Genomic DNA, 16,287 nt, shown 5'->3' with positions numbered 1-16,287 from the left:
CTGCTTCCTTTCAGGCTGAAGCCGCAGAATTCCAGGAGGAGGAGGAGGAGGAGGAGGAGGAGAGGGCGGCCTGGAAGGGTGGGAGGAGCTGCGTTTCTCATGCAAACCCGGGAAAGCAGCTCGTAGGCCTGGCCTGCTCGGCCTCGCAAGGGGGAAAGAGGAGGAGGAGGAGGAGGAGCTGGCCCGCCCCGGCCGCCCTCTCGTAGCCGCCCGGCGAGAGGAGGGGGAAGCCCAGGCCAGCCCCCGCCATCCGGATCCGCCCCCGGAGGGCGCATGCGCGAGGGCTCGCCCCGTGACGGCCGCGGCGGAAAGCGAGGGGCGTGGCCCGGCAGTCTGTCGCGCGGCGGGCTCTGACCTTCAGCGGCTCCTTCCGGCTCCGCCATGGCGCAGGCCGCGCAGAAGCTGCTCCGGGCCCTCTCCGCCAAGGGACCGCAGCTGCTCTCCGGTGAGGGGAAGCGGGGTGGCTCAGTGGATGCGGCGGGGCTGCAGTGCCTCCGCCCTGCCTGCCTGCCGCGCTCCGGCCGGCTCTGATCCTCGGGCGGCTGGAGACGAGGCCGCAACTCCAGCCGCAGCTTGCCTGCCAGGCGGCTGACGCAGCGAGAGAAGAGCAGCCCTTTCGCCGGCGCCCCAACAACCCCGTCCCCTTCTGCCTTGTGTAGCGCCGGGCTGCCGCGGGGCCTCGGAAAAGCTGACCTTGCCCGCCTCCGTGAGACCGGGAGCCCCGCGGTGGGCAGGGTGGAGGGGCCTCCTGGCGCCGGATGGGTGGCTTAGGGGAGGGAGGGAGGGCTGGCTCACCACAGGCAGACCCCCCCACCCCCCCACCCCCCGCTGCTTGACAGAGGTAACCATAGTGGAGCCTGTCCAGCCAACAGGGCAGCGGCCGAAGTGCCCCAAGCAGGCTGCCCTGTCTTAAATTTCAATCACTTGACTGGGGGGCTACAATATGGCCATCACCTCAGGCAACGGGCGGTTGTTAACCTCAGGACTACCAATATTAAGGATGCTGAGGAACTGGAGAGAGTAGGGAGGAGAGCAAGAAGCATGGCCAGGAGCTTGGAAGCTAAAGCGTTTATAAAGGAATTAAACGGTACTCTAAAGGTACAGTTTAGCCCAAGGGTGGACAATTAATTTTCCCAAGAAGGCCGCCAGTGCCCTGATGCTGCCAACTACTACTTCCATGGGCTGGATTGGGACCACCCGCAGGTTGGATGTGGCCCGTGGGCCATAAAATGCCCATGTCTGGTTTAGCCTAAAGAAGAGAAAGCTAGCGGATATCAGTCTTCTAATACTTGAAGGGCTGTCTCAGAAAGACAATGATGTATGTATGTATATACTTTATAGTGCCTGGGAAAGAAGCAATAGCTGGAAGCTTTACAGAGAGAGATGCAAACTTGAAATAAGAATATTACGCAAAGAACCAATCTGCTGCCTGGAATAATTGAAGGGGCTCCATCACTGAAATGTTTCAAGCCAAGTTGGGACAGTTGTTTGTCTGGGATGATCTAAGGACTCCTTCCAACTCTAGAATTCTAGATCCAGTGACAAGAAGCCCACCACTATTCTGAGTGATTAATGCTTGGGTTTAATGGGTGTATCTAGGCTTTTTAAAAAATGTTTATTCAGAATCTGGTTTTTTTTCTTTATTATGTGTTCGGTCTGCTGGGATAATAGAGATCTTGTTCCCTCTGTTTGCTATCAGACATTTAAACCTTGCTCTTGCTTCGTCCAGCTAAATAATCCTAATTCCTTCCATAAATCCTCAAAAGGATTTTATAGTAATCTGTTCATCCCTGGTGTTCTTCTCTGAGTACATTCTAATTTCTCTTAATGTTTTTTAAACCATGGTGTCCAGAATTGGCCACAATACATTCCACGTCGTTGACTAGTATACTGCAGAGTAAAATTCTCAATTCCGGTAATCTAACACATGCAGCCTAAATTATTGCATTTACTTTTTTTGCAGACATATCACACCATATTCATTCATAATCTACTATTTTAATCTTTTTATGAATATGTAATTCCCATCCTGCACTTGTGGATTTGATATTGATTTAAGCATAGAATTCATAGTTAAGCATAGAATTTCATAGTTTATAGAAATGGGCTCATAATAAAATAAAATCATTTTGAATTTTATTTAAGTCTTTTAATGTATTAATTAGTCTGATCAACTTTTTGCCATCTGCATTCTTAATGAAGAATATGGGGCCTTTTTATGCCTTACTTGACATCTTACATCATTTTGACAAAAAAACCACTTTTTGAATAGAATTTCAAGCTAGCCTGTTACTACCAAATATTATGGAATTGAACCCAGCTTAACTAGCTTGCTAATCAAAATGCCGTATTACACTTTGATTTCAGCACAGCAATTAACAAAATTACATCTGGAGCATTTGAACAATGTACATTGTTATTTTAAAAAATGAAATTTAGTCTGGCATTATGAATGTCTTTTAACTATTGTATTTACAGTTGCTTGGAGATTTATGCTCTAAAATATTCCTAAGCACTGACATCAGACTGACTGATCTGAAGTTCCCTGGATCATCCATCTTTCCCCCTCCATTTCTGTTTAATGACAGAACAACATTTGTCCTCCTACGGTCCTGTAGGCTTTAACCTTCTTCAGAATTTCATTTAAGGCTTAAGTGAGAACATCAGTAAGTTCCTTCAATGCCCTAGGATGGTCCTCAAGATTTAAACAAGTTTTTTTCCTGATTGCATTCTAGCAGCCTCGGGTTGGCTTTCCATAGTTACCTGGAAAAAAACCACCCTCTTCTTGGAGAAGAGTGAACCAGAATAGAACCAAGCAGTGCTGTTAACATTGCAACTGATGGATGCTTTTCTATTGAACATTACAAGCTCCCAAAAGAATCTTCCCTTGGAATCAAACACTGTATTCATCACCTGACTTGGCTAGAGACAAACTCCTACTGCGAATATAAGGCCAAGCAAAATATCATCGTAGAGGTGAAAATGCTTTGTTTTAGCATTTGCCATTTGCCCTTCATCTTACCTTGCTCTTGCTCTCTTTTCTAGCTGCTGCAACCTATTCAAGGCCTCGGCTGGACACTTTCTTGTACTATGCCAGAGTTGAGCTGGTCCCTCCAACTCCTGCTGAAATTCCCAAGGCAATTGAGAGCCTGAAAACATTGCTGAAGAGCTACCAGACTGGGCGCTTTGCACAACTCACAGTCAAAGTAAGTATTTGTCAGCAGTTGTAGTTTACAACAGCTTTGTCGGAAAATGTGCTTTCAGGCTTCTGATTTCCTAACAGGCCAACACAGTTCTGTTCCTACAGTGTCTAAAATTAATTCCAAGAAGTCCATAGAGCTAGAGAGAATGGAAACTTTTTTGGGTGTGTGGGTGTGCGTGTGAGGGTTGGGAGAGGGAGGGAGGGAGGGAGAGATGAAGCATGAAGTAGTTTTCCATCCCATGAAGGAGATAATGGGATCAATAATTCTTCTGGAATAGTGGCTATATTAATTTGAATAAATTAAAGTTTATCTCATAATTTATAATGACCAAGTGATAAGGTATTAGAAGACCTCTTGGTGTTGCTTGTACTTCACTGAAACTATCAGGAATGAGTGGGGGTGATTGCTACCATAGTAATAATCATTTTTAAAAATCTTTTTTATTTTCCTTTCAGGAAGCTCTGAGGAATGGTTTGGTGGCTACTGAAGTACTGATGTGGTTTTACATTGGTGAAATCATAGGTAAACGTGGCCTGATTGGATATAACGTCTGAAGAAGTTTCTTCTTTTGATTCCTTCTAGTGTCTTGATAACATTAAACTATGTCACTGAGATTAAACTCTGTCTGCAAGTCATGTTTACATTGTAACAGAATTGGATGGTCACAGAATCATAGAATGTAATGGTTGGACAATGTCTAGTTCAACTTCATTTGGTAGCGGAATCCATGATTGCAACATTTCTAACAGGTCATCCAGACTGATGATGACTTCAAAGCTGACAGCTAACCTTCAAACCTTTTTTTTCTTATTCTCTCCCTCCCTGTGTATTTATATTCTTCCATAAATGCTTCGAAGAAACCATACAGCTGCCAGAAATGAATAGAGACAGATTGGACTTGGTAGGTTCCTGTTGTACCAGGAAATGCTAAATAGATAGAATTAACCCTAAATCTCCAGTAGCAATTGTAAGGAGAAATAGTCAAGAATAACCATTTGTTTTTCTCAAAGATCATATTTAATGCACCCTCAAAGCTAACACTAGTCAGAGCATAGAACAACTCAAGTAGTACAAGATTGGAAGACATGAGGTGACCCAGCCCTGTAGAATCAAGATTCAGACACGACTGAATGGATAACATCACTATTTAATGGCAGAAAAAAGATCTTAATTTCCATTTTCTCCCTTCACCATTTGCTCAAATACTTTCAACTTCATAGAGGTTTGTTGGGTTTCATACTAGAGCTCGTGTACTTATGATGCCACATCCAAGAACTCTTCAAGTATTCCTGACATATCTCACTTCCCAGAGTCAGAGGAAGTGCAGAAAAAGCTGCTTTTTCTCCTACGATTTTATAGGAAGCAGTTTAGGTGTTAAAAGGAAGATTGGATGTAGCTTTAATGGGTTTGGAATTTTAGCAGACTTTCCTTTATAAACTGCTGCTGACAGTAGTTAGACAGTTGATCTGCCATCTTAGCCAAAAGCACCTACTGTCCACATTCTTACCCCAAAACACAGGCACGATTTGTCCATTAAGTGAAATCCTAACATTTTGAACTGTGGTGAATCACTTCCGTGGCCACAAAGGAACTACTTCAATAAGGTCTGCTAATATTGTGAGGCTACTACAACTGACTGCTAATTTAAAAAGGGTAGCTTTTAGATTGGAGTCCACCCCTCAGGAAGCAGAATCAGCTTTATTAGACTCCATTTTCTTATTAGCCCGTCTTAATTGTATCTATGTGGTCAGAAGAATCCATCCGCCCCCTTCCTTTATTTATTCTGGCCTCAGCTGCCCCTCCTGTAGCCGAATGCTCCGGAACGGGGCCCTCCGTGCAGCTGCCCAGGGAAGAACAGCCGGACGCATCTGCCGCCAAGCCAGACAGGAGAAGCAGAGCGCCCGGCTAGTCTCCACCTCGGAGCAGCCGGGGATGCTGGGAGCTCCAGGCCGGCCGGAGGGCCACCCTCGCTGCCGTCCCAGCAGAAATCCCGCCTCCTCCTGGGCACCGGCCCACCTTCGCACAGGTTGGCCGGCAGGGAAGTCGCGGCGAGCCGTTCCCCTTGCCAGGGCAGCCGACTTCCCGCACAGCTGCTCAGCCTCCCAGCAGGCACCGCGATGCCTGGAGGGAGCTGAACTCGGGCTGCCAGGCCCCGAGCCCACCCGGAGGCGGAGGCAGAGGCGGCGGCGGGCAGGTCCCTCCGGGCGCCGGGAAGCCAGAGCTGCGGAGGACCGGAGCGTAGCCAGCCTCGCAGCCGGGCGTCGGCGGCCCCGGCGCGGAAACTTGGCGGAGGAGCGGGCCGGAGAAGCGGCCGGAGGTACGGCACCTTGACCGAAGCCGCCTCCGGGGGCGAGCGCAGCTCTCTCTCGGGCCCGCTCCCGGGACAGCCGCGAGGGCGGGGGCCACGCAGACCGGCTCGGGGGCTTCGGCTGAACTGCCGCGGTGGGGGCAGCGTCTCCGGCACGGCACCGGACATGGGTCGGCTGGCTATCGGAGGAGGCGAGCGCAGCTGCCCCAGCCCCGCCTTAGTCGTGGCCTCACACGTGGGAACGAGCGCACCCGCATCTGCTCCCGACCCGGGTCCGGCCGCCTCTCCGCCCCTGCCGGGCATCCTCGCAAGGGGGCAGCACAGTAGCGGCAGCAGCGACCCCGCGGCTGCCGCCCCGCCCTCCCGAAGGCCCCGCGCTGAGCATGCGGGGCTGTTTCTGCCGGCCGCCAGGGCGAGCGTTTGCGCCATGCTGCTGGCGGGGCGGTGACGAGCTGGCCCCGGACCCTGGATGGGCGCCGCGATTATGCCAGGCCGCCCGCGGCGCTTTCTAGCTCAGGCGGCGCGCGGGGCGGCGCTCCGGCGGGGCCCGGGAACCTGGATGGGCGGCGCGCGCGTGCAGCGCCCCTAGGGGCGGGTTGTGCGGCAGGCAGGTTCCCGGGCGCGGCCCGGCCCCGCTCTCTGGCGCTTCGCCTCACAGGAAAGATGGCGCACAGCGGTCGGTGGCGCTTCCCGGCCCGGCCCGGCAGCGGCGGTTGGGGTCGCCGCGGGCTGGGGGCTGCCGCGTGCGGGTCCCGGCCCTGCGCAGCCTGCGCGGAGATTCTCCTGAGGAGCGGGCGGCGGGCGGCGGCGGCGGCGGAGCGGCGGCGGCGGCGGCGCTGGCGGGAAGCGGAGGGGGCGGGGCGGGCGGCCCCTCCTCGGCCGCCGCCCCTCGCCGCAGCCCGCCGCCCCGCTCCCGGCCAGCGTGGGGGTGGCGCCCGGCTTCGACGCGGCGCTCCAGGTCTCGGCCGCCATCGGCGTCAACTTGCGCCGGTTCCGGGCGGCCTGCGGGGCCGAGGCGGGCAGCGGAGAGGTGAGGCCGGCGGGCGGGCGGGACCCGGCGGGCGGGCGCGGGCGGGCGGGCGGGGCCGTTCTCCCCGGCCGGGAGCCGCCCTCGTGCAGAGCCGACGCGTCCCCGGTGCTGGAAGGGGCACGCCCCCTCCTCACCGCCGCCGCCGCGGGAAGGAGCGGCGACGCGCTTCCTCGCGGCTCCGGCCGTGGCCGAGATGCCGCCAGCCCGGTTCCCTCCTTCCCGCGCGTCCGCACGTGTGGCGGCGGGGGCAGGTGGCGGCCCCTCGGACTTGATGTCCGGCCGCCCGCCCGCCCGCCCGCCCAGCCGCGAAACGCCACGGGCCGAACGGTAGCAACGGCCGGGCGGCTCGTCTTCCCTCTTGGCGGCGAATTTGGCGTGGATGGCCCCAGGCAGCCCCCTCCCCAGGCTGTCCAAGGGCGGGCGGGCGGGATTTCCTAGCCATTGAAAGGTAGAGGAAAATCCTCCTGAGCTTGAAGCCGAAGTGACAGCCTCCGTCCCCGTTCCCCCCCGCCCCCGGGTCCTCTGCCAAACCAGTGGCGCCCTGGCCCTTCCTTGAATGGGAAATGGGGCACTCCCGGCAGTACTTTCATATGGAAGCCCAGGGACTCCTTGAGCGCTGCATTCCTTTTCTCTTTGTTAATCGTGGGTCTTGCAATGTAGCATGACAGTCTCTCCCCCCACCCGCCCCCTTGCATTACTGATGTCTGCCTTTAAAAAACTTCAACTTTCAAAAGTGGCTACAGATTTCAGAGCAGGCCAAAGGTTCCCTATTTCCAGTCAGATTCTGTGCTGGGTAAAAAACTACGTAGTCTCCTCTCCCCCCCAAATTTCCAGGCTAGTCTTCTCACCTTCCCTGGTGCTTGTCATCCAGCAACCAAAGCTTTTGATGCAGAGATGATCATGGCACATGCTACTCCCAAACCTACACTTTTAGCCTAGTGATTTCAACCAATTGAAATTGTATAGATTTTCGAAGTAACATTTTTGCTCAATTTCCTTGAAAGTATTATAAGCTCTCTCACTATATTGGTGCTACATAATATTAAATGTGCTTTGCCAAAGTCCTTATGAGTACAATCATTTTAAAATGTATATTTGTGCAGTCCTCGTTTTTATATGTTCAGGACAGCAGACTGGGGCTGGTTTAATCCTTCACTGCATGAGCAGTCAGAATGAGAAATAATGCGCTAATGTCATTCAAGCCCCTGCCTGTATCACACCTCTCCGTGTTCTGTCAGTATCATTAAATGGGCTTAAACAGCCCATTCTGTGTTCATCAGGAGTCTCGTACATGTAACTCTTGGTCACGACTTACTAAACTGAGAGAAGGAGGCAAAGCTTGGGAACAAAAGATATTTTATGCAAGAATACATTTTCACTGCTCAAATTCAACAAAAGTTCATACATACATAGTTAAAAACATCCTATTTGCAGGTATAAATCATCTGGACTATTGTGAGTGAAGGTCTGAAGGTGCTCTCTGAACTGGGTTGTTTTCTTGCAGATGGTTCATTGCTCAACTAGGTAACATCAGTGCTAGTGAATGTGAGGTTTGTACCTTGTTTATATATCATTGAGAGGTTGTGTTGTAGTCTTTTTGTTTCCTTCCTAGGTTTTGTGTCTTTTGAAAGGTAGGTAAATGTGGTTTATCTTTCTATGTCTATCAATGGCGGATTTGTCTGAATATCAAACTTCTAGGAAGTCCTACTATTTTTGGACTGGATTTACCTAAAACACTATTAGTTTCCCAGTTAAAACTATGGTTGAGCCTGCCCGTGTGTGGAGAGATGGAGACATTTTTGTCATGTGTTCTGACTATTGGTGTCCATGAGTGTGCTTTGCTAGTCTGAGGATCCTTGATGCTCTTTGAGGTTGGCTGTTTGCTTGCACATGTTTCATTAGCTGACTAGACAACATCATCACTTGTAGGGAGCATGAGATTTGCTCCCTATTTATATACATTAGCTTGCCTTTCTATGTTGGTGTGTGTGTGTGGTTTTCTCCTTGGTTGATTGAATATTGTTTTCTGCTTCATTGCTTGTTGTTAATTCCTGCTTATCTCAGTGTTGGTAACTGGAGAGGATATTTTCTTCTTAGCTTTTTTATACATGTGATTTATCTCTGTGTGCCTATTGGTGGCTGATTTCTTTGAATGCCAAGCTTCCAGGAATTCTCTAGCATTTTTTTTTTATTTAGCTTAGTTTAAGATGTTCACAGTTGAAGCTATGGTTGAGTCTGTTAACCATGTTGTATGATAAAGAGTTTTCATGGTGTCTTCTGACTGCTAGTTGGTGTTCATGAATGTGCTCTGGCTGTCTGCCCTGCACAGAAGCTGTAACAACATATTGTAACATGCAAATGTTGTAGATGACTCTGTTTTTTTCTTCTTGGGTCTTTTGGTTTACTTAAGATGTTTCAGAGGGTTTTAGTTAGTGCGTGTGTGTGTGTTACCATAAAGCTGTGTGGTTATAATAACCTATTGATTGTTCCTGAGAGTTCTTGATGTATTATCCTTTTCATAGCTTTATTGGTTGTCCTGTAGTATAATATCTACAACCAAACACCCAAGTTCAGAGAGCACCAAGGACTCCACCATTCAACCCTGAGCTACATATATTCACTTCTATTAGATCAATTCTTGGTTAATGTATTGCACTTGTTGATGGACACAGTTATGGCAAGTTATATTACCCTCCCTCCCCAATATATGTAAACCTTCTCAGTCACAAAGCACAAACTTAGGGCATCTGCAGTTGTGAGTTTATTCCTAGCTAGAAGGGCTGCAGTCAGTTTGAGGCAGGTTCACAAGCGTGCCTGACCTCTGCAGCAGTAAAAGATCTGTTAAACTCACTTTCAGATACTACTGGCTCTAGAATGTTTCCAGGATGCTTGAAGAATTATACTGTCATTAAACTGAACCGTCCTGTTTAGATCTGTAGAAAATTGCAGAAAAAAGCAGAGCTCAGCTTCTGTTGTTTTCTTTGGAGATTTGGATGATGAAACGCTTGGATAGGCAGATAGCCCATTTTGGGATTTATTCTATACCGGTAGTTGCAAAATTGTATTTTTTTTCTAGTTGATGCACTGCTTCTATAGACTTTATAATATGATATTATTATTGTACTGTTATTTTCTTTGAATTATTTAAACAAGGCATGGGACATAAATAGAATTAGTTGGTGAAAGGTTTGATATGTTCAAGATAAGGACCTTGAAGATGATATCCTCCCCAGTGATTTGCTGTGATAATTTTCCTAAACATTTTGTCCACATAATTGCTCATATACTAATAAATTTCAACATTAAAAGCAGCATCTGGTGGCTCACAGAAACACCTGCTTATCCAATTTTGATAAATGAATTTTATCTTTCTTTTTTATTGCAACTGCATTTCTGGAGAAATTTGTATGACTTACAATATTGATATCATAACATTAAAATGGGTGTCAGTTTCATTGAGGGCCACATCAGGGTTGTGTTTGAGCATGGGGAGCTGGGCCAGGCCAGGCCAGGCGTGGTCAGAGTGGGCGTGGCCAGCCTGATATCACTTGTGTCGGGGGGCAACCTATGGTGGCCCAAGCAGTCTGAAAGCAAAAATGGGCTCCCAAGCTCCATTTTCGACTGCAACGGCATCCTGCAACCCTCTGCCAGCGAAAACAGAGCTCTGGGGGGGCCATGTGTGGCCTTCGTGAGTTCTGTTTTCAACTGGGACAGCCTCCTGCAACCCTCTGCCAGGGAAAATGGAGCTTGGAAGGGCCGTCTACAACCCCTGCGAGTTTTTGCTGGCAGAGGCACTGTGGGCCTGTCCTTCACTGTTTCCAGGGTGGCCTTGCAGGCCAGATCTAAGCACCCCGCAGGCCAGATCCGGCCCCCAGGCCTTGCGTGTGACACCCCTGCATTAAAACATAAAGTCATCTTTTTCTTTTTCTAACTGATAGAATCTAGTTAATACATGAGAAGTAATCTTACAGCCAGTTTGGTGGTGTAGTTAAACATACTTGGCTAGAAAATGGGGTGTATTACTCTTAAAGTCTGGCAAACTGGCTTGAACTCCGGAGATGCAAAGTTTGAATCCAGACTTTTGGAATCTTATCTGGAAAACAGAAGTTGGCTAATAAAACTCAGGATGTACTACAAGATAAAATAGGTGAAGAATGACTTGTGTTAATGTTTGAGACATTCATTGCTTAAATTGCAATCTGAATCCATATTTAGAGATTACATTAATCTCTTTCTTCACATTGATTCACACCATACCCTGAATTTCTGAACTTCAACTTATAGACTAAAAATGGCCCTAGAATGTCATGGAATGCTTCTGTTACAACCAATCCTCCATGTGTTTAGGTCAACTTTACCGTAGTACGATGCTCTGCTATGGAAGCTGCTTCTTAACCGAGGAGGGATAAGGCAGGCCATGGGAGGTTGGTGCAGTAGTATGGACAGTTCTGCCTAATCCTTTTTGTTTTCTCAGAGGTTTGCATGCTGTATTTGCACGTTGAGGAATCCGACATGCAATGGCCAGTAAAGGTGGCAGTATTTTTTGAGTTTGTACTTTCTGCAGTGAATATAACATTGAAGACAGATTGAGATTCTGTTTGAAGCCTAAGCTCTTAGGCAGAGAAGCCTGTTTAGTCTTACTTTTCTGCTCTGCTCTTCCGCTTAGTGGAATTCTGGCTTCTGTCTTGGAAGAAAAAAATGAGGGGAAAGGATCCTAATAGTCAGCTGGGGCTTATTTGTGCTGGTATAGAGTCAAAGATGCGATAGCATCTTATTGGCTCTAGAGAAACCCAATGCCAAGACACGCTGAAGAAATGCTTTCTTTTTTCTAACTGGAGGTGGTAAATCCTCACTAAGTGCTGACACAATAGGATTCTTGTCTTGGAACGCCTGTTTCTGTGGTAACTTGGACTGCCGTTTCTCGGTGTATATCTATCTCCCAAATGCTTGGGATGTGTCTGGAAACTACAGCTTTGGCCGTATTCTTTCGAGGGCTTTGAAATATGTACTTCAGTACATGGATATTTTAAAAAGCACGTGCTTGTGAATACAAATTCAGTCTCACATTTGACAGATTATTCTGCTACACTCATGTCTTTTTTCATTTCAAGTAATTTTGAGGTTGTTGGATGCTTGTTGAATTGACACCCAAATTTTTCTTCTGGTCATCACATAAGTTTGAGTAGTTTACAATAATAAAATTAGGTGTTAAAGATCAAAATATGAATATAGCATGTCTGTAGTCCAAGTTTAGTTATTAGAGGTCAGTTGTCCTATTTTATATGTTAAAAGTAATAGATTATTGTACAAGTAGCCCTCGACTTATAGTACCACAATTGAGCCCAAAATTTCTGCTGTTAAATGAGACATTGTTAAGTGTGCCCCATTGTATGTCCTTCCTCGTCACGGTTGTGAAATGAATCACTGTAGTTGATAAATCCACAACCTGGCTGTGAAGTGGACATGGCTTCCCCATTGACTTGGCTTGTCAGGAGGATGCCAAAGAGGATCACATGACCCCTCTGGGACACAGCAACGTTCATAAATATGAACCAGTCGCCAAGTATTCGAATTTGGATCCCATGACCATGGGGATGCTGCAAAGGTCGTAACTTTGAAAAATGGCCATAAGTCACATTTTTCAGTGCCGTTGTAACTTTGAACGGTCACTAAATGAACTGTTGTAAGTCAAGGACTACCTGCAGAATTCATTTCACAGCCTAGTGGTATCCTTTTGAGTACTGGGTGCATGGGGGAGCTTTGAGTTTTCCTAATACGTTCAGTGCAGAGAACACATTTTGTAGTTTCTGTCTGACCTCTGTTCCACGGACCCAAATGATCTGTAAAAGGGATCCTGCTGTATTTTCCTATTAAGCCAGCTGGGTGGAAGGTGCTGACATCTAATGAAGGTTAGGCCTTTCTATATTTACTTTTGCTAATAGAAAGATGTGGGGCTCTGGTCAAATCAGACTGGCACCCTGTGTTCATTATGGGAGCTTCCGCTCAGATCCAGTGGGAGTAAACAGGCAGAAGATAAGCCCCAATACAGGCAGGGTCTTCACTACAGACATTTTCCATGAATCACTAGCAGGGCTAAACCCTGTGGGAAAAAGGGACAACAGAGCGGATTCTGCCACCGTGAGCATACCTCTCTTCAGAAATAGGGCAGCGTGTAAAATGCAGCAAAGCAGCCCTTAGAAGATGCTTCAATTATTCAAGTTCCAGGAGGGGATGAAGTAAGGAAAAAATGGACTCCTGATTAAAAAAAAAACAGGCTAGGTATTTGACTTCAAAAAACAATGTAAAAGTTGTAGAAGTTGCCCTATTTGGGGGGGGGGGCGGACTTTGAAGTTTCCACTGCAATTCTGGGAACATGCTGGGTCACATGAGATCCATGAACCTTCCTTGAGCCAGATCCCCACCTGGAAGCTCTTCAGTACTGAATTAGTTCAGTTAAATTTCCATCGATCTACCGGCAATATACTTGGTTTCCTGACAAAAGAACATATTTTTCATTTTGAGCTAATGTGTTTCTACCTGATTCCTTGTTATACCGAAGAACCCCATAGCATTAATATTCTATTGGGATTGTAAGAATTACCAATGTATCTTCATTAAGATGGAAATACGTTCTCTGATGGATGGAAATTCAGATGATTGAGATGGCTCAACAGACCATTGATGTAGAAATTTTAAAAGGAACAAGCATTCCTGGAATAACACCTTTGTAGATTGGAATAGCATTTGTTCGGTTTGCCAGAGATGTTGCACCTAACTTTCAGTGCTGTGTCAGTATGTAATCTACATGTGAGTAGTAACAGGCACTGATCAACTGTAGAGGCAAAAATGTAGAATGATCATCTTCAATGTTTTTTCAGTTTTCAGTGTGGCCTCTGGTGTTTCCATCCAAGGACTAAAAACATTCAGCCCTGCGTAGGTCAGCCAAGGTACCCCAGGGCTGTAAATCTTTAGGCCTCAAACCATACGTTGCAATTATGGAATAAAGTACATTATACCAGGCTTGAAAAATCACAATTTTCATTTTGCACAATTGAGCATTTGGCCTTGGAAAATAAATAAAACATTCAAAAGAAGAAGGCAGTGTCTCCAAGTGGCTCAGGTAGATCTAATTGGGGTGGGCAAATGTGAGTGGATGGGCGTTTCTGTTTTTGACATTATTTTTCCCATCCCAGTCTACCACAATCCCTCCCCTCTAATGTTTCTTCTGCCTGGCTGTAAAAATATATGTATCTACCGGGGAGAGATAAGAGGGATGAAGCACATTCTCCATGGGACCAGCCAACACCATGACCAGTTTCAGTGGACGTTTTTAAAATACTTGAATTGTGGCACAAGCCCTGTTTTTTATTGTTTAATCTGTGTATTTATTTATTCTTTTATTACTTTTAAAATAGTGACAGTGTAATGAAGAAGCCCTTTTTTCATAAAGTCACACCTGAATTGGGGGCTTTCCGAAGACCTTCAAGTCCTTAGCTGGTCTTGGCTTCCAAAGGACAGAATCCCCAGGGTGGCAGTTTCGGGAGGTGGGGCAGTGCCAGTGGGAAGGCCTGGGGAAGGAGGGAGAGGCAAAGGGAGCCCAGGGCTGGAAGGAGCAGAGTTGGCTGTGCTCCTGGATGTCCGCTGGGTTGACATCCTTGGTGATTACGTCATGGTGCAGCAAATCCCAAGGGAAAGAGCGCTCTGGGCTTGTTGACGGTCAGGCTGGGAGGGAAAGTGGAAAGCAGGGAAGCTTGGAGGCCTAAATCCTGGGGCTGAATTGCTGAGGTGTTGGGACTCTCAGGCTGCTGGAACCTGCTCTGCTCTGCACCTCCCTCCCTCCTTCCCTCCCTCCCTCCCTCTTTGATCCAGCTGTGCCCCACAAAAGGAGCGCAGAGTCCCGACTCAAAGAGCGTTGAAGTGCTGGAGGATTTGCAGCCTTTGATCTTCAGAAGCTCTCGTTTCTTTGAGAAATGCTTCGACTGATAAAGTTTGCCTTCCTGGGAAGAGAGCAAGCTTTGGAGAGATGAAGTTTTGGCGGCTTGACTAATCCTCGCTGCTTCCTGGCCTGCTTCGACCCTGTTGCCCGCATGCTAGTTAGAGATGTGCAGGCTCTGCCAGCTTGCCAGCATCTCTGCCCATCCTCAGCCAGAGATTGTTTACTTCTTGCAGGGAGACCCACGTGGGCAAGGGGAGGGGCTGGCAGAGCTCTGCTCTGGAGTGCTGTGTGCAGAAGCGGCTTTCCCGGCATTCCAGAGAGAGAGGAGCTGAGCTGGGAGCAGGAGGCCGCTTCCTTCCCGCCTGGCCTGCACTCCTCCTTTCGCTCCCTCACCCCCAGAGATAAATCCCGCCAGGCTGACCGTGCCCTTTAATGCCCAAATCCCTCTCTTGATGTCTCTGCAGTGAGGGCCCAAATGTCACTTCTCAGAGTGGGGAGGGGGTCCCGGAAGTGCAGGAGCTGGGGCAGGACTGGTATTCCTTAAGAGAGGATGAAAGTGAGAAGCAAAGCCTGTGGTTCCTGGCACCGCAGGAGCAAAACTGAAGCTCTTGCACAAAGGAGGCTGCGATGCCTGTGAAGTGTAGCAGCCTCTGCTGCAGAGAAACCCTGGGCCAGCGCCAGTCACTTCTGGTTCTAGAAAGCTGGAAAACATGGCTCCACACGGGCTCCCATGGCAGGGGCAGCACGAAGGAGGGAGCGCAGAGTTGGTGACCTTTCAGCTTCAAGCTGAGCTGAACTACTCGCCATGCAGGAGACCCTCACATTGGTGGCTGCCGTTGCCTCTGCCCTAAACCCAGACTGCTTCTCCTTAACGTGGAGGTTCTCCTTAGTCCTACGAGCTGAAACCCATTGAGATTTTTTCCTCTCTGGTGCTAGCTGTTGGGATCTAGCTGTTTGGGTAGATGTTGCAAATCATTGCTGCGAAGAGGGCCTTCTATTTATACGTTCCAAAGCAGCAGTTTTTAAAGAGGTGGCTTCCCTTTGTAACCTTCTGCAAAAAAAAGTTTTCTTCTGAGCGTAATCTTAAGGTTCTTGATTTTCTGCAGGCAATTGGGGAAATTCCATAATCCAAGGCAGGTCCAAGCTGGTTTGGGGGCTTTATGCAGTGCATTTCCCTGGTGGCCTCTCTTCCAGCAGGCGCCATATAAAATAGGTTGTTAATGAATTTCGACACCCCCCCCCCCACCCCTATTTGAGAACAGGCAATTGTCAGTGTTGTTGATTTTTCTCAACTATATTTTGTTCTCACTGTACTTTTACTTAAACCATCTCCCTCCCTTTTTCTGCAGGATGAGCAATTTCTAGGTTTTGGCTCAGATGATGAGGCCAAAGGAACCAATTCTCCCAAGTCCCTTGCAGGTAAAACCAACCTACTGCAATCTGAACCATATTCAGTGGGATTTGCTTTAAGGGAGCTTAGATGTGGCTGATCTAAAGAATGTTTATTGAATGGCAAAACCTGAAATTTGTATTTGATGGCTTCATATAATACTCTAACCCAAATCTTTTTTTCAATAAGAAGTTGCTAAACCGAGGCACAGCAGCTATTGGTTTCACTACTTTTACTAAGGCCGTCCAGCTCCAAGAAAACACTTGGTAGCATACAAGAAGTCCAATAATATATTAAAACACAACTAAAAGCCACATTGCTGCCCAGATCAAAACAACACTCCCCACCATGCAAGTAAATTCAACAAGGCCAAACAATATGGTATCCTATAAATCATGACTTGGAAAACATAGCTGCACA

General features: G+C 47.9%; 2 protein-coding genes across 3 annotated transcripts in view; both read left to right on the top strand.

Annotated features, from left to right (window-relative positions):
- Nucleotides 1-286: 286 nt before the first annotated feature.
- ATP5MG (ATP synthase membrane subunit g) lies at nt 287-3,822 on the top strand. Of its 2 annotated transcripts, none has more exons than XM_026709057.2 (3): nt 287-445; nt 3,046-3,206; nt 3,659-3,822. In XM_026709057.2, the coding sequence occupies exons 1-3, from the start codon at nt 382-384 to the stop codon at nt 3,755-3,757; spliced, it is 324 nt and encodes a 107-aa protein (XP_026564842.1). In that variant the 5' UTR covers nt 287-381; the 3' UTR covers nt 3,758-3,822. The 2 variants fall into 2 exon arrangements, with proteins under 2 accessions (XP_026564842.1, XP_087794858.1); XM_087938732.1 differs by having other exon boundaries at nt 3,046-3,210; nt 3,663-3,822.
- A 2,352-nt stretch (nt 3,823-6,174) lies between these two features.
- Nucleotides 6,175-16,287, top strand: part of KMT2A (lysine methyltransferase 2A) — a 36,409-nt gene continuing 26,296 nt past the window's right edge. The window contains 4 exon segments of the mRNA XM_087938726.1: nt 6,175-6,247; nt 6,250-6,396; nt 6,399-6,541; nt 15,827-15,896. Coding sequence (XP_087794852.1) covers nt 6,175-6,247; nt 6,250-6,396; nt 6,399-6,541; nt 15,827-15,896 — 433 coding nt within the window.

Source organism: Pseudonaja textilis, chromosome 9 (assembly GCF_049901715.1).
Source record: "Pseudonaja textilis isolate UNSWEBS1 chromosome 9, rPseTex1.2, whole genome shotgun sequence".
Taxonomy (NCBI): domain Eukaryota; kingdom Metazoa; phylum Chordata; class Lepidosauria; order Squamata; family Elapidae; genus Pseudonaja; species Pseudonaja textilis.
Note: the sequence above shows the minus strand (reverse complement) of the source record. Positions and strands in the feature narration are given on the sequence as shown.

Excerpts from the sequence above, each read along its gene's own strand:
- ATP5MG (XM_026709057.2), top strand. The coding sequence starts at position 382 with ATGGCGCAGGCCGCGCAGAAGCTGCTCCGGGCCCTCTCCGCCAAGGGA. Across the intron at positions 446-3,045 it reads GGGACCGCAGCTGCTCTCCG|CTGCTGCAACCTATTCAAGG; the intron begins GTGAGGGGAAGC and ends TCTCTTTTCTAG. Across the intron at positions 3,207-3,658 it reads TTGCACAACTCACAGTCAAA|GAAGCTCTGAGGAATGGTTT; the intron begins GTAAGTATTTGT and ends TTTTCCTTTCAG.